Here is a 27,517-nt window from a genome sequence, read left to right on the forward strand (position 1 = left end):
CGCCTTACCATTACACCCGATACTTATTGATATGCTGCATATATGTATATAATAATCACCCATTATCAACCTTAAAATGGAATCAATGACATGAATATCTTTTTTTATTGATCATAATTGATTGCAATATATTCCAAATGATGTAACTTCAATAGCAATTCAAATGTGGAATTAATGCAGATTAAGAAAAGGGTAAAATCATGGATTAGTGGAAAACCGCGTTAGGCAAAGAAATAATGAAAGGGAAGGGGGAGGGTGGTGAGGGCATAATATAATTTAAGCTTTAGAGATGAAATATTCAAATGGAAATTAGTGTGTGGGTTAGGGCGGCAGCCCCTACCATGGCGAGTCCTGTCCCTGGCTCCACCAACATTTGGAATATTATTATTGTGAGGAGATTCTCCATATTGCATTTGTAGGACCAAATTTAATAAACTACATTACTCATCATAATTAATATGTTTTTAATACTTATCAACATGCTTTGGTCAGTAGGAACCTTTAAAAAACATGAAATTTTAGTTAATTTAATGATTAATTTCCTTTTCTTTTTGCAACTTAACCATTAGAATAATGAGAGTTTCATCATTTTCTCTTTTTTTCTTTATTATTTTAATATTACGAGTGTAAATAAAATATTTATGCTCATGCCGATTGAGTCTTAGTTCAATTGGCATTGGCATTATTATCAATACAGGAGGACTTGGGTGAATTGCATTATCCTCCTATTTATGGGTTGGAGAGGGACTATGGGTAATTCTAGACATTATGACAAAAAGAACAAATATGACCAGAACCTATAATGAGATTGTTCAAAAAAAAATATTTGTGCTCACAAGTTATTTAGATTTGATTCAAAAAATTCAAATCCAGCTCAATTATTGTTAAGTGTAATAGCTTGTGAGCACATTTTTAATTAATGTTGAAACTTTTTGATTGGAGTTCAAATTCTAGTATAAATTTAAAATCGGCCAACCATGATAATCGTTACAAGTATTAAATTGAATAACTAATGTACCAAAATAAATCTAGATCAAAACTTACGCGTGGTAGGGTTTAAAACTAGGATCTCAAATCTCCCAAGGCCTTTTCATTTTCAAGGGATGGAAAAATTAATAACCTAAATCTGACGGATTCTGACCTAATCTCATCTTATTGGTGTGCAATTTTTTTGAAAATCCAGTTTAGGATGTGTGCGGAGTTTTAATTGAAACTTTACATGCGCTTCATGCTGACGTATAAAGATCAATTTTTAACATTAAAATGGATAATTTTTTTAACAGAAGCTCCCATTTGCTCTTTGATTTAACATTCAAGGACTAATTTACTCATTTTTTAAATAGAGGAGACAAAACGCAATCCAACTCCTAATATAAAAGTCTTCATGATACGTTTACCTACTTTATTTTTAATATACTGAAACTTTAAGCTTATTTTCTCGTAATGATTTATAAATCATTGAATAACCTTCAACGTTAAAAAGAATAAATTGAGTAATGTTGCAAATAAGAAATGTTGTTATCTATTTAATTAATACAAAAAAGATACGAAACATAATACGTATACATAAATTGGATAATTGGGTATAGAGATAATAGAGGTAGGTTAGGGGGAAAAAATGAAAAATGGGGTATGGGGATGTTGACAAGGCAAGGGCACAACTTGGGTTAAGGGTTGTTTCCTTCTCTTAGGGGATGTGACTTGTCTCTAAGCCACCACCATTGCCTTCAAATTGAAAAGGCCTTTATAATGAGTGATGTTGATGTCAATTTGCTAGGAGATTTTGGTTACACAATATCATGCATTTGCCACCCCTTTTCTTTTTTCTTTTAGTTTGACCTTAAAAATAGTCTAGCAGAAGAAGAAGAAAAAAGAGGGGGGGGGGACTTAAATCACATTTTTGGTATTTGAACATGGTAATTTTTTCTATATTGGAATTTGAATTTTTTTTCAAGTTAAACACTGAACTTGACAATTGTTCCCACATTGGGGTTTAAACTTTTTTTATCTAAGTTAGACCCAGAACTTGACAAATGTTCTCACATTGGGGCTTCAAGTTATTTTATTCAAGTTAGTCCTTGAAAACCCTAAAGTTCAAGCCTTAATGTGGGAATAATTGCCAAGTCTAGGCCCCAATATGGGAAAAGTTTCAAGTCCAGGTCCCAATGTGGGAGCAATTGCCAAGTTTAGAACCAAACTTGGACAAAAATAATTCAGACCCAACGTTGAAAACATTACCAAATTTTTTAATTGAAATCTCACCCCTAAAGGATTGTTTGTTTTTTTTTTCAAAATTTGTCAAGCTCACCTTCCTCCTTACTAGAGATGGTAATGGGGTTAGGCGGGCGGTTTTTTGCCTACTTCAATCTCGACTCGGTATATCACAAGATAATTTGATCTCAACCCGATTCAAAATTAAATATTAATTTATTTAATTTGAGAACTCAAAGTTATAGTTGGTTTTTACCTGAATTGATATATCACAATTTTTAATTTTTTATAATTTTTATCAAGATAGAATAGTATTTTTGTTAATTTTTTAAAATATGATATTCTTAATCTCTACGTATAATTATGTTAGAGAAAATATTAGCATAAATTTTATTATCATTTATGTTAAACTAATATTATATATATAAAGGTGTTTTGGCAATTATATTAGGATGAGGTGGGTTATTCCTAAATTTGACCTGATTTAACTAATTGCAAAATTAAACCCGTCCTAACTCATCTGGAAACCCGATTTCAAAAAAAATGCGATCATATTGAACTGAATCAAATCTAAATTCATCTAATCAAGATTTTCTTACCATCTCTAGAATTTACCATACAATATACTACCATATTGAATTGAATTAGTTTACTAAGTTAATTATTTTGTTTAGTATTTGTACTGGTTGGTTCCAATGATATTGTTGATATAGTTGAATATTTTATATTAATATTTAATAATTTTTATAATTAATTTTAAATAAAAATATTGAATTTATATAAAATTTTAGTTTTAAATAAAAAAAATTCAACTATGTGCCATTTTTTGTCATCCGATGAGCAGGCAAGTGGCCAAGTGTCAAATCAAGAAAGTTGTCTTTAAGCTGCACTTGATCCAAATTTTTGTTTTTCTTTGGCCTTTTAGGAGGATCTTCCAGTAGAAAAAAAAGTAAACTATTTTTTTTATCAATTTCATTTTAGATTCTTATCGTATCTGTTCTTTTTGATATAATATTTATAACTACTTATAATCTCTTCCTAACCTATAAATAGAAAGATAATACACTCCAACACACTTAAACCTACATCCTCCTAAATTAGCAACAATACTCATACCAATCGAGTTAAGATTCAATCGATATTATTATTTTTATTTAATATTATATATTGGTGGCAAAACTTTTATATCGCATTTAAAATCTTAAATAAATTTATCGTATTTGATAAATTTGAGTGTTTTATGTACTAAATCACTAAAACTTATCTTCACATTTTCAATTAACATGTGTTTCAAATTTACTCTTTAGGTATGGAATGAATTATTGGTTCATGTGAGATTGTGCATAAATTGAAGGCACTTAGAATATATATATATATATATATATATATATATATATATATATATATATTATAAAATATGAAAAAATATTTTAAATTTATATAATATAGTAATAATTAATTGAATTGGGTATCTCACAATCATATACTTCTCAAATGCATGTGATTCGTTGAACATATTGTGACTTCTCGTTGTTCCTACAAGATGATAGTGTTCGATTTGAAAAGGGTTTTTAACAAATATTAATGAGAGAATATGATAGCATATCATCATTTTACTTTTAGACTATGCAATGATTTCAAATATAATTAATTATTACAAGTATTGAATTATTATTTAACTCGACTGGTGTCGGTATTGTTGTCAGTGTAAAAGGACGTGAATCTAGTGCGCTGATGCATATCATCCTCTTATTTAAGAGTTGAGGAGGAGGTATGGATAGTCCTAGACATTAAAACAAAGACTAAGAATCATGATGCTATACTCATATGGAAGAAAGTAAATTTAAAAAAAAAATAATCAGAATAAAACCCATTTTTATGTATGAGTGAGGTAGATGAAACAAAACTATTATAGAAGGTAAAAATAAAACATAAAAAAAGCGGCTCTTTAACAAAGTTGGATGTTATAATGAAATGTCGTTATAAAAAAGATTGACGGTAATGGTTTTATTTTTAAAAATTACAACTGTAGCAATAATTTCAATCAAAATCGATTAATACAAACACTAAACTAAATAAATTATTTTAACAAATTACTACCAGTTTAGCACATGAATTACACACCATAAAATTCAAATCAGGCACCTAAAGTTTCAAAACCTCGACTTTGTAAACACAACCAAATTCAAAAAAAGTATCACAGAGGCTTTTGTACTAAGAGTTGAATTGTATTTTATCCCGTCTACTTAAAAATTGGACAAATTAGTCCATGTATGTTAGATCAAAGAGCAAATTGGTCGTTCTGTTAAATATTTTATTGATTTCTGCCGTTAAAAACTAACCCATGTACGTCAGCATGAAATGGAAGTGGCACGCCATATGTAAGTGTTTGATTATTTCGTCAACCACCCCAATTTTTAACAATAAAAATAAGTAACTTTTTTTTATCAAAAAGGACAATTTATTATTTTTATTTAACGTACAAAAATTAATTTATTTAATATTTTAATAAAAGAAATAAAATATAATCTATTTAGTAAGTACTAAAATTTCTATATTACTTTTACCACCAAATTCTTATCCACAATCATAATATAGTAATTTAATTCCACTAGGGGATACAAAGAAGTATAGTTTGTTTCACCATTTTCACCAATTTTCTTGCAATGTCATTGGTTAAAGATCCAACGTCCTATCTCTCTCCACGTGTTGACAAACCATGGATGATGATGCTGATGATGTGACATACACATCCAGCCATACAAACTCCAACCCCCCCCCACCCCATATTTTTTTTCCTTTTTATATCATTGAGGGTTTCCCTCTTTCTTACTTTCTTCTTTCTCTCTCTCTCCTCTATTTCTTAACAAACCTCAACTTCAAAGATCGCCAAACATGCTAGGAACTGAGCGTGATTTGAACTTCAATGAGACCGAGCTGTGTCTCGGCCTGCCTGGTGGAAGTGGTGGAGGAGGAGGAGCTGCAGCCGCCGGTGGTGGTGGTAAAAATGAAGTGGAAAGTTCCCCAAAGACCACCGGGAAAAGAGGCTACTCCGAGACTGTTGATTTGAAGCTTAATCTTCAGTCTAAAGAAGGTTGCATGGATCTGAACCAGAACCTAGAAAATGGTTCAAAAGAAAAGAATCATCTCCCTGCAAAACCACCAGCCAAGTATGTCAAAAAAAAAACTACCATTGAAACATATTATATTTGTTTTTTTTCTATATTTGTGTGTATATATTGATTTGTGGTTGGATTTTAAGGGCACAAGTATTGGGTTGGCCACCAGTTCGATCTTATAGGAAGAACATTATGGCTAACCAGAAGAACAACAGTGACGAAATCAGTGACAGAGCTAGCAGTGGCAGTGGCGGTGCAGCGTTTGTGAAGGTTTGCATGGATGGTGCACCATATTTGCGTAAAGTAGATTTGAAGATGTACAACAGCTACCAAAAGTTATCCGATGCCTTGGCTAAGATGTTCAGTTCCTTCACCATGGGTAAGTTTTACAGTTCGAACCTTAACATGCAGCTTAGGGTTGATATTTCATCATCATGGATAGATATAACATTTGTTTTTTACGACAATGGTATGATATTTTGAGGGTTGTAATAGTAAGAAATCTGAGTAAATTGGTGGGTTTTTTTTTTTTTTTTGAAGGGAGTTATGGATGTGAAGGAATGATAGACTTCATGAATGAGAGCAAGTTGATGGATCTTCTCAACAGTTCTGATTATGTGCCAACCTATGAAGATAAGGATGGCGACTGGATGCTCGTGGGCGATGTCCCATGGGAGTATGTTTCACATATTATATATATATATATATGCATGCTAGTCTTCATTAGATGTCTCCCCACAGTCATGCATGCACATCTTTTAGCAGCTCACCTCACAAATTAATCCGCTTTCCTTTCGATATATATTCTAGTACACCCACTTGGGTGAAAAAAATAACATTTCATAGTAATTGAGTTTTTATTGATTTAAAAAGCTTAAAAAGATAAAAATATTTTTAAAATTATATAACTTACTTTATATATAAAAGAATGTTTTAATAATTTTTCAGATTGAGTTGGTGTCCAATGAACCCGTAACATCAACTCAATCAGAAATTTAATATAATTATAAATATAGATAAAGGTTGATGTACTTATAGTACTTAACACATCATCATAAAAAAAATTAAATCTAAATCCACTTAACTTCATTTTTTAACAAAATGTCGTTATATTCTTTTTTTATTTTTTCACAGGATGTTTGTTGACTCATGTAAACGTTTGCGCATAATGAAAGGATCCGAGGCAATAGGGCTCGGTAAGTTTGATTTTTTTTTTATCACTTATATACGTACGTGGATTCAATTAACAAATGTAAATTAATTTGTTGATATTAATTTCAGCTCCAAGAGCAATGGAGAAATGCAAGAGCAGAGCCTAAACCATTCAAGATCATGGAATTAGAGCAAAGGGGCAGTTGCCCCCTACAACTTTCTTGAGATGGTGTCATTGTATTGTATTAAATATTTCATGTATTTGGTATATATAGATATATATATAAATAATTTTATTAAAAAAAAAAGAAAGAAAGAAGAAGATTTGGGACATTTGTAATGGACAAGAAGCAAGAAACTTAACCGTATTGTCTGGCTTTGTTTATTACTAATGGGGGGGGAGAATTGTTGAATGATCACATGTTTTTGCCATTGTCTGGTCGTCTTTTACTGTCATAGTTTGTTGTCTATGTGTTTTGTTCTTCCCCCCTTAGTTTTTAATGCTAATATTTTCCTTTCCACCCAATCAAAAAGATTCTTCATTCTCTCTAATTCCATCACTTTATTATCTTTATTAATATGCTGAAGAATAATTTTAATATAATATTATACATATTATTAGAGACATAAATAAATGCTTTGAAAATTTTATTCAAATATCAGGACCCTACGAGAGACGGGGGAACATTACCATGTGCAGGCTGATGGTGGCATTCATTCATTGCCATTAATGCAGGTTTATTGTATATGTTTTTTATGAGTTTTTTTTTTAATAATAAAAAACATTAAATAAATCACAGGAGTTAGGTGAAATGACAATAGTCTCTCCTATCTTAATCAGTGGTCAAAGCTTCAATCCTCGTTCTGGGTATGAAGTAGCTACCACGTTAATGAACATGAGCTCACTTCATGCAAGGCTGTTGAGTGACTATGGTTAGAATTTTCTATTCAAGGTAGCATTGTAAATTTGTAATCGTATAATGCAATTATTTTTTATTAAAAAATCGTCTATTATATTTTACGCTTATATTTAAATAATTAATATTTTTTAGAGGACTACCAATTATAAATATAGCGTAATTATAAGTACAAATATATTTTAGATCAGTTGTAATGTAGAATTAAACCAAGACAAAGTATAAGCGATGAAGAATCGGAAATAACTATACCAACTCGTTATGAAATTACTAAAATCCTCGCTATGTACTAATTAATTTATATTTTTAGGAGGGTGTTTGTATCTTTTAATATAATAGTCAATAAAAATATTTTAATTGAACACTATGCATGATAAATGATGAACTTTATCATTCTAATCAAAACATCAATTAATTTTATGTGAACTTTTAATAAATATATTTGTTATATAACTTTTTTTATGGTAAAAAGACCTTTCCGATCTCTCTCAATTTCGAAATTGAGGAAGTTAGTCCCTCTTAAAAAAGATTAGAGCAATTTAATTACTGTCAATTTTGAAAGTGAGCAATTAAGGACAATTAGTCACAGCATTAATGTATTTCATGAATTGTGCATAACTTGGATTGGTATAATAACAAATTTAGCCCTTGATGTTTACATATTTTTTTAATTTTGTCTTGATTCTAAAAATTTAACAAATTTAACCTTAATAGTTACACATTTGCAAAATCATGAACAAATTGATAGAATATGTAAATTATGAGGTAAATTTATCATTATACCAATAAATTTTATGTAAGATCAATAAAAACATTAACGTCGTGATTAATTATCCTTAGTTGCTCACTTTTTAAATTGACAAAGATTATATTAATCCAATTTTTTTTAAAAAAACACCAATTTACTTAATTTTTTAATTGTTTATTGGATCTGACAAAAGCAGCACTATTTTCATTATGTTATATATAATAAGTGCAATTTGGTCACGTTATATATATACAACCGAATCATTGTGGGAGGCAGCAAAAATCTCTTTTAATATGCTGCTAATTATTACTTTATTAGCTTTCCTTCATATTTTGTCAAAGCAAAAGGGCCTTTGTGAGGGAAAATGGTTTTACTGATATTAACCATTAAAATTTATGGATTAGGTAACAAATTTAAAATATCTTTAATATCATTATATAAAAACATGACATAAATCAAAATTTAATATCGATAAGTCGAGGTGATACTGACCTCGGCCTCATAAGATTGAGAATACAAATTCAAATCTAGAAAATTACTTATTGAGAGGGTTTTAACTTAAACACTCATTATTGAAATAAAATATAATTTTGAATTGACTTTTCCATTGAAGCCCAATAAAATAATTTAAAATTAATTAAGTTCATGATCAAAAGTCACACCCAAATTGTGGGTTTATTTGAAAATTAACAATTAATTATGTCCTTAAAATTAGTTTTTCCATCGAAGCACCTAACATATATAATGACTTACATGGCAATTGATATTCAAAAAAGATAGTGTGACGGTTGACATGTAAAATTAAAGATGAGACCTATTTTATTTTATATGTTACGTTAGTACATATTTAAAAATTAAAATGCTAAATATATATATATATATATATATTAAATATTCTAAAATTTTATCAAAATTCCTAAAAATAGATCGGAAAATTTTAATCTATTTTTAAAAATTAAAACATAACCAATAAATTTATAAAAATTTAATCATCACAATTTGAACTTACCCTTGAGGAAATTCTTTGCACAACAAAGTACTGATTATGCAAAGCTTGAATAAAATGATTAAGATCAAACATCCCACCCGAAATTTAAAGTAGCTTAAACATGATTGTAGTTACATGAGATATAGTTATAATTTTGAGTTAATTGACATGTTTTATAATTTCTTAGTATTTTCTTGAATTTTATCTTTTTAAATTTTTAATGATATTATAATTTAATATTTTATTTAAAAATATTTTATATAATTTTTTAATCAAATTAATACTCAATCAATTCAATTAAATGCAATTTTCAATTAGAAACTAGATTAAATTTTAATTATTTTATCCCTTAACATCTAAGCCTCTAATGTAAGTAACAAAAGGGTCTTCCAGACGAAGCACCGACCCAAATGGATTAAAATTTGTACACATATATCGTACTAAGTTTCCAGATGAGCATTAATAAAAGTTATAATGGAGCATTGTAGGTCCAAAAATCTCCTTTTAATTTTCATATATGAAATTTCTTTTTAAGAAAAACCTATTTCAAATAATTATAAACATTCAAACAAACATGGAAATTGTAAGTTGATAAACTTAAACTCTTAAATATTATTAGGATAAACTACACCAGTTGTCCCTAAACTTTGATTAACACTACATTTCGGTCCAGGTTTTGAGCAATGAATTCCGAATTGAGCTCAAACAGCTTACCATTTTGGCTCAGACTCAACTTGATTTCAACACATCCCTGATCATCTCTCATTCATCATGTATGGGAAACAAAGACATGTCCCACTGGCTTTTAACATGCCTGTAGTAATAAATTCATGGTTTAAGCTTGAACTTATTGCTACATCTACTATGCAATATGGCCCCAACCTTGGAGTTAGACTTTAATCACATTCTACTCGGATCAAACTTCTGATTTTCGGTTTGACCGAGTGAATTAACTTTTAAATAGTGTTTGAATGAAATTGACTACTGATTCCAAGTTCAATCGGTTCGACGGGCTGACCTTATTTTTTTTATTCAACGGCATCCATCTTCATTTTCTGGGCTGCAAGTAGAAATACCAGGTTTAAAGAACAAGTCGAAAAGCTCAAAGAGAAAGTGGTCTCCCAAAAGTGATGGCAAAGACAGAACAATGGACCAGTCTGGAACCAAAAGGGTCACTAAATTCAACTTGAATGGCAAGATCTTGACGAACATATAAAGCAATATGATCCTACTACTAGACATCAGGAATATTGTACTCACTCAGAAGGCAGTAAAGCTTATTGATTGAATCAATGAAAGCACTTCCCCTCAGATAATTTGCTGGATGCGTTAGATGTTAGTTTGTATGGTATAACAACAACACGTGTCGCTAGTTATTGTCTAAGCTAAAAGGGAAGTTGGCTAATCACCAGGAACCATCTTATACTTTTCTAAGCTAAAAGGGAAGTAGGCTTAACAATAATGTTATATCAATATCAAAGCTATATACATTTCAATATCTGAGGCAAGATGACAAACATTGAGAGTAGACACCAAAGAGTTCGACTAGAAATTTGAGAGAACTTCTCAAAATAAAAGTAAAGAAATAAATCATATGACAATTCTAGCATACATCAGTGCACAAAAGTTAAATTAAATTGTTGTTTTTAGAAGGCCTGCAAAATGGCATGGATGAACATTACCATACTGCTCAGATGATAGAAAGGACCAAATAGCAATACCTTCTTATTTACTGTATTTGATTTTGAGGCAGAGAAAAGAATTCCTTGGCATTATGTGCCACCTCAGCCTCCACTACTGCTTCCAACACAAGGTCTGATCCTTTTGCACTTTCTGCCATCAAGATTGACAGGTACTTATATGAGTATATATGTACTTTACATGCATCATGAAGAAGTACTAAAATCTTATCTTTGAAATGCGTGTGCATGCATATCAGGTGGCTCTAAAAAGAAGTACTAAAATCTTATCAGCTGGGCACCACATAGAATATGGTTGCAAAAGCAATTAAACATGGAAATATTTTGATTCCATTGGTAAATGTACATTTTTTGCTGGAAAGGAGTCCAAATGGAGGGAAGGGGGAAGGGGCTGTTAGGGGTAACTATATTACGACTTCTTCACATCAACAGGAAGTTAACACTAGTATCACGAGTTAAAAAGAGAAATAATGCGATAAAAATATGATGTGGGAACCTGAGATTTTCATCACAATATACAGATTCATGTAAAAACATCCCCAAATGAACATTTTATGTAAAAGCATGGTATGTTTAGTGATTTAGCAGCTCGAGACAATTTAGAAGAGCACCTACAATAATAAACCAAAGCAAAACAACATCTAATAAATGATTCTAGGAAATATTATGACCTTTCCGATCTGGAAGGAGTCCAGCACTTTCAGCTGAAACTGGAAGAACCGAGAAATCACCAATTTCATAATTAAGATTTTCGTCTTCTACACTGAATCTCCCTGAACCAGCTTTAACAGCTTCGGATTCGGCCAATCTTGCATAGGCAGTTGCTTTGCTATGCAAATCAGTTGAAGCTGAAGACTTTGGAGTATGATCCTGAGAAGGATGCATGTGAAAGAATAATGAATAAATTAAAACAAACAAATATAAAGTAAAAAAAAAAAAGGGTATAGTCAATAGGTAACTAGATTACCTTCTTCACAGCATCAGCTGAATTCTTGTCTTCTTCACATTTCTCAGATGGAACTGTACCTACAAAAGAAAATGGTGGGGGAGGTTGTTAACAAATGTGAAGTAGAATGAGATAGAATGCAACGGAATGCACATGACTGAACTAAAAATAATACCATTACTATCAGAAGCAAGCTCTGGAGGATTTTCCATCAGTCTTCTAGTCATAGGACCAGGATTCATAAGAGATAAACTCCGTATTTCATGCCGAATTGCATCTAGTTGTGCCATTGTATCTTGAAGCTCTTTGGTAACCTAAAATCGACAGATTCTCATAAGGTGAAATACAAAACCTCCCTAAATTTGTCATCACTATTATCTTGAAGCTCTTTGGTAACCTAAAATCAACAGATTCTCATAAGGTGAAATACAAAACCTCCCTAAATTTGTCATCACTACTATCTTCACAGTCAAAGCATGCTATAAAAAATTCATTTTCTATAACCTATATAACATACAAGATGATATATAAATTCTTCTTCCAATGGACATTAAAGCACTTCCAAATTCTTGGCAGGAAGAAGAACAAGAACATAAATTTTAATTTGGTAAAGAGGGGTTTTCTTCAACTTTGTTATATTATTCAAAGAAAAAGAAGAACCTGACGAGCTTGGGATTGTTGCATAACATTATCGAACTGACCACGAGCTAATTGAACATATCCAATTGATCGACCTGCAAATCTTCCAGCTACTTTTGCAATTTTAGGCAGATCCTTCGGTCCTACAATCGATAATACAGTAAAACCCATTTCAGCTTTAGATTCAAAATGGAAGTATACCCTCAAATCCCATTGTCCCAATTAGCTCAAATACCTAAAAGATATAGAAATATATAGCGAGAGAAGAATTACCAACTAGAGCAGCAGTGGCTCCGATCAAAAGGAAGAGCTCCCCGTATGAAATACCAAACATGTCGAGATACTTCAAAGGAAAATGTGCTCTTTATTAGTATAAGCTTCGAGGTTGCAAGATTTGGTATTTACTGGTCTGGGTTGGAATACTAGTATCCATCACAAAACTGCAGCCCATGTGTTTTTTAAATTGTCCCAGAGAGTTCAAACCTAAAAAAGACGGATTTCTGGATATGTACAAACCAGGGAGTTCTCAGATAATAGGATATTCGTAGATTGTCAATAGGTATCTAAATTATATAACTTTTCACATTTAAGTATTTAAAAAAAAATTTGACAAAGTAATTACCTAAAATTTTATTCCTTACCACTTTAATATTTAACACCTTCAAATCAATCAAATTATAGCACTTAACATTTTTAAGTAAAAATATTTAAAATTATGATTAAGTAAAATTTTAAATTAAATTAAAAAATAAAAAATATTTTTATTGAATCTTAATTTTAAATTTTTTTATTTTTTAAAAATAATCTCATTATAGTTTTTTATCATATCTACTCTGTAATGATGGTTATATGGCAAGTCCAACATGTTAATGCGACATTGCACGAGACCCTCGCCTATAAATATCCCTAAGAACGATGTAGAGGGGATCGACCCTTCAAGAATACTAAACTTACACTCTTTCAAGATTCTAGTAACACCCTTACCCAAAATGAACTGATACATTCTAAGCAAGAGATGCCACATTTGGACACTGAAGCTAATTTAACTCGAGCATCAATATTAAGACTTCACTTTAACATGATTTACTCATTTGAAGATATTTAAGTAATTTTTAAGTTTACTTTAAAGTTTGGTTATAATCTGGGGTCGTTCGGGGTTTAATAGGCGCAAAACAAGGTCAATGTCGTGACATTGGGCTTTGGATGTCGCGATGCTGAAAATATAATATTCCAATGACTCCAATGTTGTGACACTAAAAGTTTGGGTGTCGCGACACTAGGCTTTTCGCGACACCGGAAACAGATTACCTAGAACATATTTGAATCATCTAAAAACAAGTTCAAGCTATCATCAACCTTCCTATAACACATCTAAACACTTTAGGAACTCAAAATGTACTAGATTATCATTCAAAAACTTTACCTAACACATGAATATACCCATCTAAAGAAGTTCAATTCCAAAGCACATAATGATAATTAACATCCATGGCATAGTTTTAGAACCACATGACAATTTACAATAAAAGTTTGTATGATTCTAACCCTAAGTACATGCCACTATAACCAATATATAAGTTTTATACTCTTTAGTCCTTGCTTGATGATGAGATGAGGACGAGGAGAGCCACTTCAAAATCTACCTTCAAAACGATCTTTACCTATGCGTTTTAAAACAACTTGTTAAGCTTATGAAAGCTTAGTAAGCATTAAAGAATTCAAACCTTACCATTGAGTTTAATTATCAATTTTAATACATAAATAAATAAACATTTTAACATGATCACGGTAATTAGTCTTAGTTAAAGAATAGCAATAAGGTCATTTTTCATTTTTCCACTCACCATACTTTTATCATTTGCACATTGATCATGAATCATTCAATTTTTCCAATTGTAGACTCGAGTGAACAAGAAGGATAAACGGAACAAAATCACTAATACAGGAGCACATAAGTGCTAAATCAGGAGCACCAAAATGCTAAATTCAAGAGCACTGAAGTGCTAAATTAATGAACCGCTATAATATTACTAATGGCATGCCATATATATCCCATAAATTTAAAACTTGTCTACAAAAGGATTTGTCATTATTATAAAATCATTTTCACCACAAGTACAATCAAATTTCATATTTTCAAAATCACACATAACTTTTCAACATTATACAATTTAGTCATTTTCTCTTCACAATTAAATCACATCCACAATATTCACATTCACTTACTACTTCACGGAGTAGTTTACATATTTATTAAGTTAATAATACTAAATTGCATGAAAATAAAATGTCCGTTAATTTTATTATTTCCAAAAACTGATTAGGTAAGGAAAATTATGAAGTACTTACAAATTTTGCTAAATTAGACTTCATTTAAGCTTTGTCTACTTGCTTCCCTTATCTACACCCCTTGTATCTTCTTCCTTCTCTTTCTCTTTATTTCACATAAATATCATAAAATATGAAAATCAATATTCATCTACAACACTTTCATGTTTAAATAATCAAAGTAGACATGAAACTATCACTAGAACACGAAGATCTTACCTTAAAACATTAGTTTATACATTATCTAGACTTTCTCTCTCCTCAAGTGTGAACATTTCATTTCTATTCAAAAATTTGAGCTTGTTAGGTTGTGGGTAACTTGATTTAGCTAAGGTTTTCAATGAAAATTTAATAATTTTTAGCTTGGAATGGCCTTAATGGTGATAGACAATGAAATTGAAGAGAAAAGAAAACTCTCTTCTTCCTAACTATAGTGGCAACATGAGAGAGAAAAGAAAGATAGAGAACTTTCTTCATCTTTTACTTAAAATATCATCAATAATAAAAATAATAATTTAATACTATAATAATTGTAGTAATGATGATGAGTAAATAAAATATTATTATAACTAAAAAATCTATCAATCATCCTTATCTACTAAATCTTGCTGAAATTGCTTTCCATGTCCTCACATATTCCACCGATAATTAAAATTAATCCTTTTTACTTTTAATTTCTCAATTTGACCCCAATACTTTGTAAAACCTTACAATTTAGTCTATACCTCGGTGTAATATCTCCCACTACATCAGTCTTTTAAATTTTCTCCGGTCGTCTACTTCTTTCTCCATTAACACTTATAAATTTTATTTTATTTTATTTAGAATAAATTCGATTCATAATGACTCAAAATTATACTTTTACGACCAAAGAGTTTTCGAGGATGTTACAATTCTCTCAACCCTCAGCCTTCAAACTTTTTCAACTGTCATTCTCTATAGCCTCTGGCTCTCCACCTCAGCTAGGTAAATCAACCTTCTTAGCAACCATTCTTCCTCTCCTCTGCATCCTTCCTTTACCGAGTCCAGTATCAATAAGGTTAAATGCATTGATTAAAATGAAAAAATAATAATAGGAGGGAAGGAAAAGTCTCCCATCTTCTTCATGCATTCAAAAGGAGAGAAGCCATAAGCCATACTTGTTATTCGAACACAAAAAAAAAATTTGTCTTAAGTTTCAATTAAGTTAGAGAGAAAGAAAGAAGAATTTAATGAAACAATGGTTACTTATACTTATCACCTTCATCCTTGATGGTCACTAAACTAACTATAAATACGACAAAAGCAAGCACACCTATCGAACAATAGTATAGCTATAGTGAGTAGGGAATATCGTATCTACGAGGACTAAAAGTACTAGTAATTACCGCATGCTTATTACCTACCCGACAAATTGGGGTGATGTGTTTTAATCTAAAATTACTAAACTAATTTATCTAAGAACGCAATAGAGAATAAAATAGGAAAATAGTCAAAGATAACCAATGAGATAGACAATACCCAAGAAAGAATCCACCTAGACTTCACCTATTATTATGAATCTGAATTAAACGATTTATTCACTTATGTCTTGATCTGTAAAAATCCCTAAATTATGTTAATATCTTTTTTTGAGAGTAAGAACAACTGACTCTAGGTTGATTAATTGAAATCTCTTTCTAATTGAAACCCCTATTGTCGCATTAACTCGATCTATGGATTTCCCTATTAGATTTGACTCTAATCTGGTAGATTTATGTCGTCCTATTTCTAGGATTGCATGCAACTCCACTCAGTTATGCTAGATCTACTATTAAACATGGGATTTTGCTCCATTGAAATAAGCACATTAAACATGAATTAATATCCCAAAAATATTAAAACTCGAAATAAGCATACATAATTGAGAACAAGAATCAAGTATTTATCGCGTAAAAACAGAAATTAAATAATAAGATTCATCATAGGTTTCATCCTCCCTAGGTATCTAGGGAATTTAGTTCATAATCCTAAATGGAAACATCTCAAAGTTAGGATAACCACAAAACATAAAGAAACTCAATAAAACTTCGAAAAAAATTAAATGGAGATCTTCGATCTTGAGGGAGATCCGCTTCTGAGTTGATTCCGATGGCATTCTTCGAGTGTTTTCTTCGATCTTCTATGATTGCCCCCTTAGGTCTTCTTCTAATTGGTATTTATAGACTTTAGAATGTTTAGAAAGGATAAAAATTGGCTTTTTCCTCATCTCTGGGAAGCAGGTCGCAAAATCAACATGGGCGGACACACGGGCGTGTGGCCAACCTGTGTAGAAATGCCCAAGCCGTGTGGATGCTGAAAACAACTTTTTTTGTCCGATTTTGGCTTGTTTTTCGCTCCTTTCACTCCCCTATGCTCACCTAAGTATAGAAACATGAATTTAAAAGATTAGGAGCATCAAATTCACTAATTTACATAATAAATCATCCAAAAACACATCAAGAATGAGATTAAAAATATGTTACTTTTATGGCTTATCAATCCTTCCATCGTTGGCTTAGGAGAGGGAAGAACAATTCCAACCCATTCAAGGGTATGAAAGCCATCTCTTTTAAATTCTAATTGAATTTTTGTTGAAGCTCTTGTTTGAGATGAATCTATTGCTCAATTTTTGTTATTAAATGAATTAGTTTAAGATGTATTCTTTTCAATTAGGTCTCTTTTAGCCTTCATATTTGAATTTCCATATTTTATAACAAATATAATCAGATTTAGTTTTAATTGAGTAAATTATAAAATATGGAAATTCAAATATGAAGGCTAAAAAAGACCTAATTGAAAATAATGTATAAAGGTTTAATTTGAAATTATTTCATTATTGACTAAATATTATAGCTCATGGATATAAGGTATTAATACTAATTTAACCATTATTATATTTGTTGTTGGATGTGTATAAGTAGAAAATATTGATTTGAATGTTAAACGTATGATGATATATTAGTGAATATGTACACTCGTAATATGATGTGAAAATGGGACTGCAATTCATCGAGTAATTTGCCTAGAGCACTAGGTGTCCGTGGGAAATGTGTTACTAGCTCCAGAGTACTGGTGTCTGTGAACGTATGTTGATAAGTTCTCCAAAGCACTAGGTGTCCGTGAGAATATATTACTAGCTTTAGAGCACTGAATGTCGATGAGCGTAAATGAATATATTCGATAGTTTTCTAGAACATTGGGTGTCCATGAGCAGATGTCGATCAATTAGTTAGTATCCCCAGAGCATTAGGTGTTTATGGGAACTAATGTTAGCTCTAAAGCTTCAGGGGTCCATGAGCGTATGTTGATATAATAATCCACTTATTTGTTTGTGAAATCGGAATCAGTAATAAAGACCACTGGTATGGAAATTGTTATTAGTTACTCAAGGTAAGTTGATAATGGTACTCTAAAATTGAATAGTTTTTAAAAAATGTATTTGTGATTAGTAGTGATAAAATAGTGAAATTGAAAAAACATAGTGAATATGTGTTATGATTCTTGAAATCAAGATGCACATACGTTAGAGTGCATCAATTTGTTAATATGTGAAACTGATAACAAGCCATAATATTAATATAATGAGATTGTCAGACATTTGTAAGGCATGATTACATTTGAAATTGGTGATTACATTTGTGATTGATATTGGTTTGATTTTATGCCATGTAAATATGCTTAATTATTTCGCAATTAATTTGAATTAGTTTTAGTTGTTTCAACAATGTAATGTGACATCATGCATTCGAATTCATGATCAAGTTGAGTGTGGGTGTCACAATGGTGGCTAAGGTGGAAAGAGATAAAGAGAGAGAGAGATCCCCTTTCATGGATAGGCTGATTGGATTTATACCCTTAACACTGATCTTGAGGTGCCATGTGTTGTCTTTCTATTTATGGCTATAAAATAAGTTGGTCAAGTGGTCTGTCACTGAAAACCTAAGTAGGATGACGATTGGACACATTGTCAATCACTTCAGATAAGATATGGTTGGTTGGTGTTAGAGGTGGCGGGTAATATGCGGGACCCATATGGCCTTGTGGTCAAGGAGTGATGGTGAGGAGTTATTCTTAAGGATCTTTTAGAGAAGTATCCTCGAGGAGTGAGTTCTTAAGGGGAGCATCCGTAAGGTAGAGATATATCATATATAAATATATAAATATGTGATAATTTAAGTATAAAATAAAAAATATTGTACATTGAAAAAAATTATTATAGCACAAGCATCCAGTTTATCTTTCATTGTGTAAAACAAATTTTGGCCCAAACCCAAACAATGATGACTTGAATAATTAATTCGAAACCCAAAGGTCAACCTCTTCATTTAATAGCTAGAGTTAGGTATAAATGAGATATTGGTTGTAAGCTACTTGAGTCCCAATTGAAAAAAGAAAAAAGTTAAACTCTATTCGGTAATTATCGAGTCGAACTTGAGCAACTTGAGCTATCGATTGAGTCAAATTCAAGCTTAGTAATACTTGGCTCGAACTACTCATGAGTTTTTTTAATAAACATTTTTAATATTTTATATTATTAAATTATGTTATTACCTTTAATATATATTATCAATCCTAAGCTTAATTATCGTACCAAGCTCGAGCACATATAAGCTTAATTTTGGGGTAAGATAAGGCAAGATCAAAGAAGTTATTTCATAATTGGGTTGACATGAAAATTTTAAATAAAATCATACTCAAAAGAGATCAAGGCGAGAAATATAAAAATCAAATCGAATCGAGGTGAACAAAAAAAATCTCGCCCTACCCGTTGTCTTACCTAATGTTGTATCTCCCCACTTTTATACTTTTGAGATGTCTTTAAATTTTAAATCCTTTCAAGATATTAAAAAAATAAACGAATAGTCGAATGAATCATATGTATTTAATATTAATCTCGAGTTCAATTCCTAATTCTTCTGAATAAATAAAGAATGGGTACATACAACAAGTTGTGGTGGGCTAACTAAGAGCTAAAACAAAGAAGACTCATTTCAACCAAAAGGTCCAAAACCCTAAGGCCGCATGGGGTTACTATTTGAGTCAAAGACATTGACCTAGGACAGATCACCTACAACGAAGTGAAAGAAAAATCAACGCTTTGAACAATTTTCTTCTTTGGTAACCAGTTTGAAAATATTTTTCAACTCAAGCAATCAAGGACTAAAACCGTCATCATCATATATAAACGTTTCAATTTCAAACCGAAACTTCTTAAAGTTCCCCATAACCAAAAACAGGAAAGAAAGAAAGAAAACGAAACCCTACCATGGATGAGCTGATAAAACAACTATTAGGTGAACATGGAACAATATGGTACGAAACAACCCCTGTTCTTCAACCTGTTAGACCAAGCGCTTTTCAGCCATATCCAAGAACACCCAGAACCGAACCATGGTTGGAAGCCGCTGGATGTAACAATGGAGTGAGATCAGGGAACGTAAACAAGAGAATGATCGAGTTCTTGAGGAAAACAAATTGGGTTTCAGTCATATCCAAAGACAAACAAAAACAGAGGTGTCTTAAGCACACGATGAATGAGAGAACAAGAAGAGAAAAGCAGAAAAAATGCTACTTCGCCTTGTATTCAATGCTTCCTCTTGGAACAAAGGTGGGTATTTTTTTGTTTTTGTATGAGTGTTGATTATGTTTTTTTTTTGAGCTTTTTGGTTGGTCATTAATGGCAGAACGATAAGAACTCGATAGTTCAAACGGCAACCATGAGAGTTCGAGAGCTGGAAATGGAGAGGGAGGAATTGCAGAGGAGGAACAGCGAATTGCTTGTAAATTTGGGTGGCAATGCCAATAATGAAGGAGCCAAGATTAGAGCAAGGATAGATGATCCAAGTTATGGGATTGATTACATGTTGGAGGTTTTGAAGTGCTTGAAGACATTGGATTCGAAACCCAGAATGATCCGAACAACGGTTTACAATCAAGAACTGGTTTTGGATCTTGCAACTAAGGTTTGCCCTGTTTTTTCTTTGCATCATTACAAATTGAGTTAACTAATTGCAACATTTGTTGTTTGTTTTGATAGATGAAAGCTGCCGATGTAGAAAATGCTATAAACAGAACATTGCAAGAAGTGGAGAGGAAGCTTGAGGAACGTAGGACCAGATGATTTGATGTCAAATCAGAGACAAGATTCAATATTTCTAATCTTACACCACTGGATAACCAAAAGATTAGATCCTGAACATGATTTTGTTCTGATAATTATATTCCGCTTATAGTGATGACAATAAGATGAGTTTTGCCCTAATGAACTGTTGCATATTTACCAATAAAATTTTGGACATTCATTTCCCATTTTCATCATCATTTAAAACCCTAAATTTGTGTAATTGAAGATTTAATATCTTTTACTAGTCCAACTATGGTTCAATCGACAAAATAAACAAACTTCATCTTCATCACAAAATCTAAAGACATCTCCAGCTACCACAACAAATAGATGAAACAAAGCAAACATTGTCAAGTCTCATTATCTAAAGGAGCAACCAAAAGGATGTGAATTTTTCATTACTAAGAGTGCAACAAACAAAATTTATCTCTCAAATAGTAAACCCCAAATTGAGGCTCCAAGCAGCATGAAAGGGCTTCACTTCAGAGGGATGAACCTCGAAGAATGAGTAGCACCGATACCGGGTCTACCGTGCTTAACTGGCTTGTACGAAATAGAGAACTCAGCAAGGTAATGGCTGATCATTTCGGGCTTGATCTCAACCTGATTGAATGTCTTGCCGTTGTACACACCGATAATGCTACCAATCATTTCGGGTACGATGATCATATTTCGGAGGTGGGTTCTGACTGGTTCTGGCTTCTCACCTGGTGGAGCCTCCCTTTTCTGGGTTAAGACATCCGAACAAAGATTATGCTTTAAGTATAATGTTTAACTCAAATAGAACTATCAAACACTAATGAGATTTTATCAAGATAATATCCTGTAAACCTGGATTTAGAACGAAAATTCTGCAACAAAAACGCTACACCAACAATGAATCACTCTAACATTATACAATTACCCCTAACCATCCAACAATGATCAGAAGTAGAAAATTAAAAGGAAAATGAACTAAGAAAATGCAAAAATATGAAGCAGATAGTTGTCATAATTTATCATGTTCTATTATGCACATTCAAGGACTGGGACATAATTGAAAATATAAACAAATGAAATGCAACCAATTGAAGTACAAGCATTAACATAAGGCTTCAGTTGCTAGAATTTGGCAGAAAACAAATTTCCAAATAAAAATGAATATATCCATCAAAAATGATAAATGAAAATGGAGAATTAGAGTCATGGAACAAACAATCCTAACATAACTATGAATACTCAAAATTAAGTCAAAATTCTCAACTTTCACATCAAATTTTAGATCTAAGATAAATCCAAAATTGATGAAAAAAAGAAATGAAAAGAGCAAAGGGAAGAACAAATTACCGCCTTGCGAAGTTTCTTGATTAAAGCCATGGGCTTTCTCTTGAGACCCCTCTGGAACCTATAACAAAATAATAATAAAAAAAGGAAAACCCATTTCATATTTTTCACTAATAGCAATTGAGAAAAAACATATTTTGCAAAAAATAATGAAACTTGCTTCTGTTTTCTTATTACCTTCTGCGAGCACGGGCAGGAAAGAGCTTGACAAGCTCATCAGTGGACATATCAAGGAGAGCATCCAAATCAACACCTCTGAAGCTAAACTTCTTGAATGTTCGCTTCTTGGGCACTCCAGCCGCCGCCACCTCCGTCTCAACATCCGCCTGTCAGAAAAAAAAAAACCCATTTTCCCCACCATAAGAGCAACAAAGAATAAGAAGAAAGATGAAGCAGAGGATAGAGGTCACTTACCATGGTCGAAAGGCTTGAATTCTAGAGCTGTAGCCGTTAGGGTTTTGTTTGGGGGAGGTTAGTGAAAATTATTTTTGGATAAGTAGTTTCGTATATAAAGGCTGAAACCCTAAAGTAAATTTTTAGAAATAGTGGAAGTGTTGGATATTTGTTGGGCTGGGCCTGTAACATAAGTTTTTTTAAAAACTTATCAAAGTGTTTTTTGGGTCGGGTTATTTATCTAGTTCTAAAAGTCCGTCCGAATAGTGAGAAGATTTAAACAAAAATATAGGCTCGAAAAAAGTATTGAATAAAAAAACAAACTATTTTATTACTATTTTGTTATTATATTGCTATTATTTTATTATTGTTATTGAAATTTCAACTCAAAAATTTTGCTAATTTGGATATTACTTGTTTTTAGCTTAAACTCGAATTTAATTAAATTTTATTTTTAAACATTTAACTCAAATTAGAAAAAAAAACAATTAGAATTTATAATTATTGAAAATAAGCACGTGGCAGTTATTCATTGGACAGTACCCTTGTAATTTTCCTTTATAAAAAAAAAATCTCTTCCCAAGCCCAAATCACATTTCACAGAAAGAAACTTTCTTCTTAACTGATTACCGACTTTTTCCCGCCATATTTTTCACAGAAGAATCGAAGAAACGAGTTGAATCAATGGAGTCGACTGTTGCAGAAGAAGTTTCAGAGAGCCCTATGGCCCAAGAAGAAGTCAAGAACGAAGCGACCATCATCGCCGGCGACGATGGCAACATGGAGAACGGCAAGAACCCAGTATTAGTCGCTGTAGTTGCCACTGCCGAGGTGGCTTCCATCATTTCTCCTGCGAAAACTGTCGAGTCGCCACAAGAGATCAAGAATATGAAGAATGAAAAGAAGAAGAAGCAGAAGAAGGAGGTCCAAGTTTCCAATACCAAGAAACCCTTCATCTTTTATCTCAATCGTGCTAAGGTAAACAAAAAAAAGAACATTGTTTCAATTTTGGGGTTAATGATTTTCTTGGAGTAGAAGTTGAGATTTCTTTCTTTTCATTGGTTTTCTATGCTTTTGCATCTTTTCCGAAATGGGTTTTAGTTCTTCTTCTGTTTCTTGGTGCTCAAATTGATTTCTGATGGATTTTTTTCATATCATGGGATCTTTAATCTTTTTTTGGCTCTAATAATCATTGGATAAGACTTGGAGTGTTTTAATACATTTAGTTGAGTTCTGTTCATTGATTAAATTGCATATAAACCTTCCTTCTTTATAACTTTATGGGGTTTTTAGTTAATCTAATCTAATGCTTGCTTTGTTGCAGAGGTACATAAATGAGTTCAATGAAGTTGAGCTTTGCGGCTTAGGAATGGGTACAATTTTCTCTGATCTTTTTACTTGATTCTTCTTGTAATCAAATAGGATCATCAGTCTTGTTACAAAATCTTGGTCAAGTTCTTCTTTGAGTGTTATTAGCCATATGTATATATGTATGTAGGTTAATGATTTGGACCATATGGTGTAGTTTGTCATTGGAACTTTTGCTGATACTTATAGTTATTTTAACGCAGCTATTCCAACTGTTGTCACTATAGCTGAGATCCTCAAGCGAAATGGATTCGCAATCCAAAAAGGTAATAGAAGCCTCAAGTTTTTCCTTCTTAAATTACGGCCACAAAATTTATCATGATAGCTAACATAATGAAATGCTATCACAAAGCAGAGGTCATTAAATCCGCAAAATAACAGCCATAACATCATATTATCATTGCTGTTTAACTACCTGCTTGGTATGTTGTCACTGATTCAGATTGTTTGGCAATGAAAACAGGGATAATGACATCAACTGTACTCAGCACCCAGGAGGATCGAAAGGGCCGTCAGATTGAGAAAGCTAAGGTTAGTTAGTTGCCTTGCTTGTATACCATTCTTGTTGACAAGTCCTTGTTGTTCATACGTCTAATTCTCCGTTTGTCTTTGTCTTTGTTTTTTTGGAAGATTGAGATTGTGCTGGGAAAAGCTGAGAAATTTGGTGCCATGAATGCAGTTGTAACCCCAACGAAAGCTGCTGATTAGAAGGCATAGATATTAAAGAAAAGCAGTAGCATTGGGAATTAACTACTTGTATTGCATCATGGATGATCTTTCCATGAAGTAGGAGATAGTGGAACTACCTTTCTGTCTGTTTTTTTCTTCTTTTATCAGTCTTTTATAATAGTTGAGTATCAATCTACTGTACAGTTTGTACAAAAAGTTTAAAAGAGGATGTATTTTGTGAATATCATTTTGAGCACAGCTGCATTGTCATCTTAAGTCTCAATACTACACTATGATCTCATCTGAATTGAATTCATAAAGAAGCAAGCTTTGCTATTCTCTTAGCACTTTCTATGTTAAGCAGAAAATAGAGGAGTTATGGCAGATGATTAATATGTTCACATTGGTATTAATATTACAAGAAACAGCCTTTTTCAGATAACATCTGGAAGGGACTCGAGAGCTGCACGACATTGTTCATCCTTCATGGCAAGGCGTAGCAGTAATGAAGTGACTCCTTCATCTGCTGAGAAATTCCTTCTGCGCATTTCTTCCAAACGATTCATTGCTTTTTCAACCTCCTTTTCGCGTAAGAGTCCATGAATAAGGGTATTAAATGAGATCGAGTCGGGTACACAGCCTTTTTCTTCCATTTCCATGAGCAATTTATTGGCTTCCAGTGACATACTTTGCTTGCAGAGGCCGCTGAGCATTATGTTATATGTTACAACATCAAGAGACAACCCTTTCTCAGAAATTTCAGTAAACATTTTCCTAGCTTCTTCTGATTTTCCAGCTCTCCACATTCCATCAATAAGTATGCTGAAATGCTCAATGCTCGGTTTTTTATTGGTACTTTCAAGGGAATGAAAGAGATCAAGAGCCTCCTCAATGTGGCCATGCTTGCATAGCCCATCCAACATGACAGTATATGTAGATAACGCTGGAGACTGACCATAAACATGCATCTCATTAAACATCTTTTGTGCAGTGCTCACTTGCCCTTCTTGGAAAAGCATACCTATGAGTGTGTTGTAAGTCACTATAGTCGGCTTAATTCCATGCATCTTCTGAAAGAGTTCAAAAGCTTCATCCATCTTCCAACTCTTGCAATAGCCACTAATCATTATATTGTAGCTAAATGCGTCAAGCTCAAGACCTTGATCAACTATCAAACCAAAGAGTTTGGTTGCCTCATCTAAGTGACCGTTTGAACATAATCCACTCAAGAGTGAATTATAAGTTCGTATGTCTGGCTTCGCCCCCTGTCGAATCATCAAATCAAATATCCTTTGAGCTTCTCCTGTCTTTCCTTCTTTGCCTAGAGAATCTATCAAAGTTGTGAAGGTTACCACATCTGGAGAAATTCCATTTTCAACCATCCGATTGAAAATTTTCACAGCTTCTCCCCACATTCCCACTTGGCAAAAACCATGAATCAAAGTGTTATACATGATCAAATCCGGAGTGAGTCCTCGACTAACCATTTCATCAAAAACATTAACAGCTTCTTTCAACCTACCTAGACCACAAAACCCATGGATCAAAGAACCATAAACAACAGCATCAGGACTAATTTGTTTCGAAACCATTTCGGAAAACACACTCGCTGCCACATCAACCATCCCATCTTTACAAAAAGCATCAATAACCATACTAAACGTGAGCAAAGTCCCTTGACAGCTACTATTTTCCATCTTCCTATGCAATTCTAGAGCCATACCCGGATGACCAATAGAACAAAGCCCGTTAATTAGAATCCCATATATAACACCGTCCCCTTGAAACCCTCTTTCACACATTTTATCAAATACTTGAACTGCATCCAAAACCTTACCATCCACACACATACCCTTCAACAAAATACTAACAGTAACCAAATCAGGCTCAAATCCCCTCTTTATAATCTCACCAAAAACACAAAACCCAGAGCTCATTTGTTTTAATTGACAGCAACTATTCATCAAAATGCTTAAAGTATACAAATTTGGTTTAATCCCTTCAACATTCAACTTCCTATACATTGAAAACACATTTGAATTGCATTTAAGCTTTGAAACTGAACCCAATACAATATTAAACGTTTGAATCAATGGGGAAGGTTCAGTTGTTACTAACTTGTTAAAGTAAGTAAGTGCATCGTTGAGGGTGATTTTACCTGATTTACATTGACGCCTCACGAAATACTCGAACTCGTTGGGACACAAAAGGAGAGGTTTTCGTGGGTTTTGGACTCTGGGTTTGGGTATCAATGAAGAGCTTTGAAGAGGGTCTTTGGTGAATAGAGAGGAGAGGGAGCTGAGTGCTTTGCTTGTTCCTTGAACTGCATGGTTAGAATAAGTTTTGCTCTTGAGCAACATGTGTATAACAAAACCAGGAAAGGAAAGCGACTTAACGACTGTTGAGCTGAAAACTGAAAGATGAAACGTACATCAAGGGAACTTATCAGTCAAGGTTTTCTCCCAACTTGAAAGGCTGAAATAGCATGGATTGCCCGAGGCTTCGAGTCCAGGGCTGGCCGCTAACATGAACGGGGTTAAATTTGGCACCTGCTATTAAAATGGTCAAATTCTTATTAGTCCCTGTACTGTGCATAAATTATGAATTTAGTCTTTATATTTAATTTTGATTATTTTTAATCTTGTGGTTTTTTTATTTTGAAATTTTAATAAAAACCCATAAACGACAGAGATTAAATTATTAAGTTAAAAGTCTCTATTTTCAAAGCCAATAAAAAATAAAGTCGCTTTTAAATTCTTAAATTATGTGTTATTTCATAGTTTCAATGTACGTACGTCGAGATTTGACCAGTGATGATGATGCGACATTCTAGGATGAGATATGTTAGGACGACTGATTATAAATTACTTTGGGCCTTCATGTGGTTCTCAT

At 32.4% G+C, this 27,517-nt stretch overlaps 6 protein-coding genes across 7 annotated transcripts; 3 read left to right on the forward strand and 3 right to left on the reverse strand.

Annotated features, from left to right (window-relative positions):
• Nucleotides 1–5,028: 5,028 nt before the first annotated feature.
• On the forward strand, nucleotides 5,029–7,015 carry LOC105796694 (auxin-responsive protein IAA14). Its single transcript, XM_012626477.2, has 5 exons — nucleotides 5,029–5,381; nucleotides 5,474–5,709; nucleotides 5,871–6,006; nucleotides 6,465–6,526; nucleotides 6,612–7,015. The coding sequence occupies exons 1-5, from the start codon at nucleotides 5,107–5,109 to the stop codon at nucleotides 6,647–6,649; spliced, it is 747 nt and encodes a 248-aa protein (XP_012481931.1). The 5' UTR covers nucleotides 5,029–5,106; the 3' UTR covers nucleotides 6,650–7,015.
• Nucleotides 7,016–9,723: 2,708 nt separating this feature from the next.
• Nucleotides 9,724–12,965, reverse strand: LOC105796697 (uncharacterized). Of its 2 annotated transcripts, XR_001134506.2 has the most exons (8): nucleotides 12,694–12,965; nucleotides 12,442–12,563; nucleotides 11,957–12,095; nucleotides 11,803–11,861; nucleotides 11,507–11,705; nucleotides 10,857–10,968; nucleotides 10,154–10,195; nucleotides 9,724–9,949 (listed from the first exon to the last, which is right to left on the reverse strand). XR_001134506.2 is itself a non-coding variant. In XM_012626483.2 (7 exons), exons 1-6 carry the CDS (start codon nucleotides 12,752–12,754, stop codon nucleotides 10,865–10,867), a joined length of 684 nt encoding a protein of 227 aa, XP_012481937.1. In that variant the 5' UTR covers nucleotides 12,755–12,964; the 3' UTR covers nucleotides 9,724–10,195; nucleotides 10,857–10,864. The 2 variants fall into 2 exon arrangements, 1 of the variants encoding a protein (XP_012481937.1); XM_012626483.2 differs by having other exon boundaries at nucleotides 9,724–10,195; nucleotides 12,694–12,964.
• A 7,011-nt stretch (nucleotides 12,966–19,976) lies between these two features.
• On the forward strand, nucleotides 19,977–21,370 carry LOC105796696 (transcription factor bHLH92). The gene is made up of 3 exons (XM_012626482.2): nucleotides 19,977–20,356; nucleotides 20,433–20,711; nucleotides 20,786–21,370. The coding sequence occupies exons 1-3, from the start codon at nucleotides 20,015–20,017 to the stop codon at nucleotides 20,867–20,869; spliced, it is 705 nt and encodes a 234-aa protein (XP_012481936.1). The 5' UTR covers nucleotides 19,977–20,014; the 3' UTR covers nucleotides 20,870–21,370.
• On the reverse strand, nucleotides 21,143–22,756 carry LOC105796699 (40S ribosomal protein S15-4). Its single transcript, XM_012626486.2, has 4 exons — nucleotides 22,610–22,756; nucleotides 22,373–22,521; nucleotides 22,199–22,256; nucleotides 21,143–21,598 (listed from the first exon to the last, which is right to left on the reverse strand). The coding sequence occupies exons 1-4, from the start codon at nucleotides 22,610–22,612 to the stop codon at nucleotides 21,350–21,352; spliced, it is 459 nt and encodes a 152-aa protein (XP_012481940.1). The 5' UTR covers nucleotides 22,613–22,756; the 3' UTR covers nucleotides 21,143–21,349.
• Nucleotides 22,757–23,196: 440 nt separating this feature from the next.
• On the forward strand, nucleotides 23,197–24,799 carry LOC105796698 (uncharacterized protein At2g34160). Its single transcript, XM_012626485.2, has 5 exons — nucleotides 23,197–23,566; nucleotides 23,913–23,961; nucleotides 24,160–24,222; nucleotides 24,420–24,487; nucleotides 24,587–24,799. Exons 1-5 carry the CDS (start codon nucleotides 23,273–23,275, stop codon nucleotides 24,662–24,664), a joined length of 552 nt encoding a protein of 183 aa, XP_012481939.1. The 5' UTR covers nucleotides 23,197–23,272; the 3' UTR covers nucleotides 24,665–24,799.
• Nucleotides 24,800–24,928: 129 nt separating this feature from the next.
• On the reverse strand, nucleotides 24,929–27,139 carry LOC105796695 (pentatricopeptide repeat-containing protein At1g63330). Its single transcript, XM_052628019.1, has one exon. It carries the CDS (start codon nucleotides 26,983–26,985, stop codon nucleotides 25,060–25,062), a length of 1,926 nt encoding a protein of 641 aa, XP_052483979.1. The 5' UTR covers nucleotides 26,986–27,139; the 3' UTR covers nucleotides 24,929–25,059.
• Between the last annotated feature and the right edge of the window lie 378 nt (nucleotides 27,140–27,517).

Source organism: Gossypium raimondii, chromosome 3 (assembly GCF_025698545.1).
Source record: "Gossypium raimondii isolate GPD5lz chromosome 3, ASM2569854v1, whole genome shotgun sequence".
NCBI classification, from domain to species: Eukaryota; Viridiplantae; Streptophyta; class Magnoliopsida; order Malvales; family Malvaceae; genus Gossypium; species Gossypium raimondii.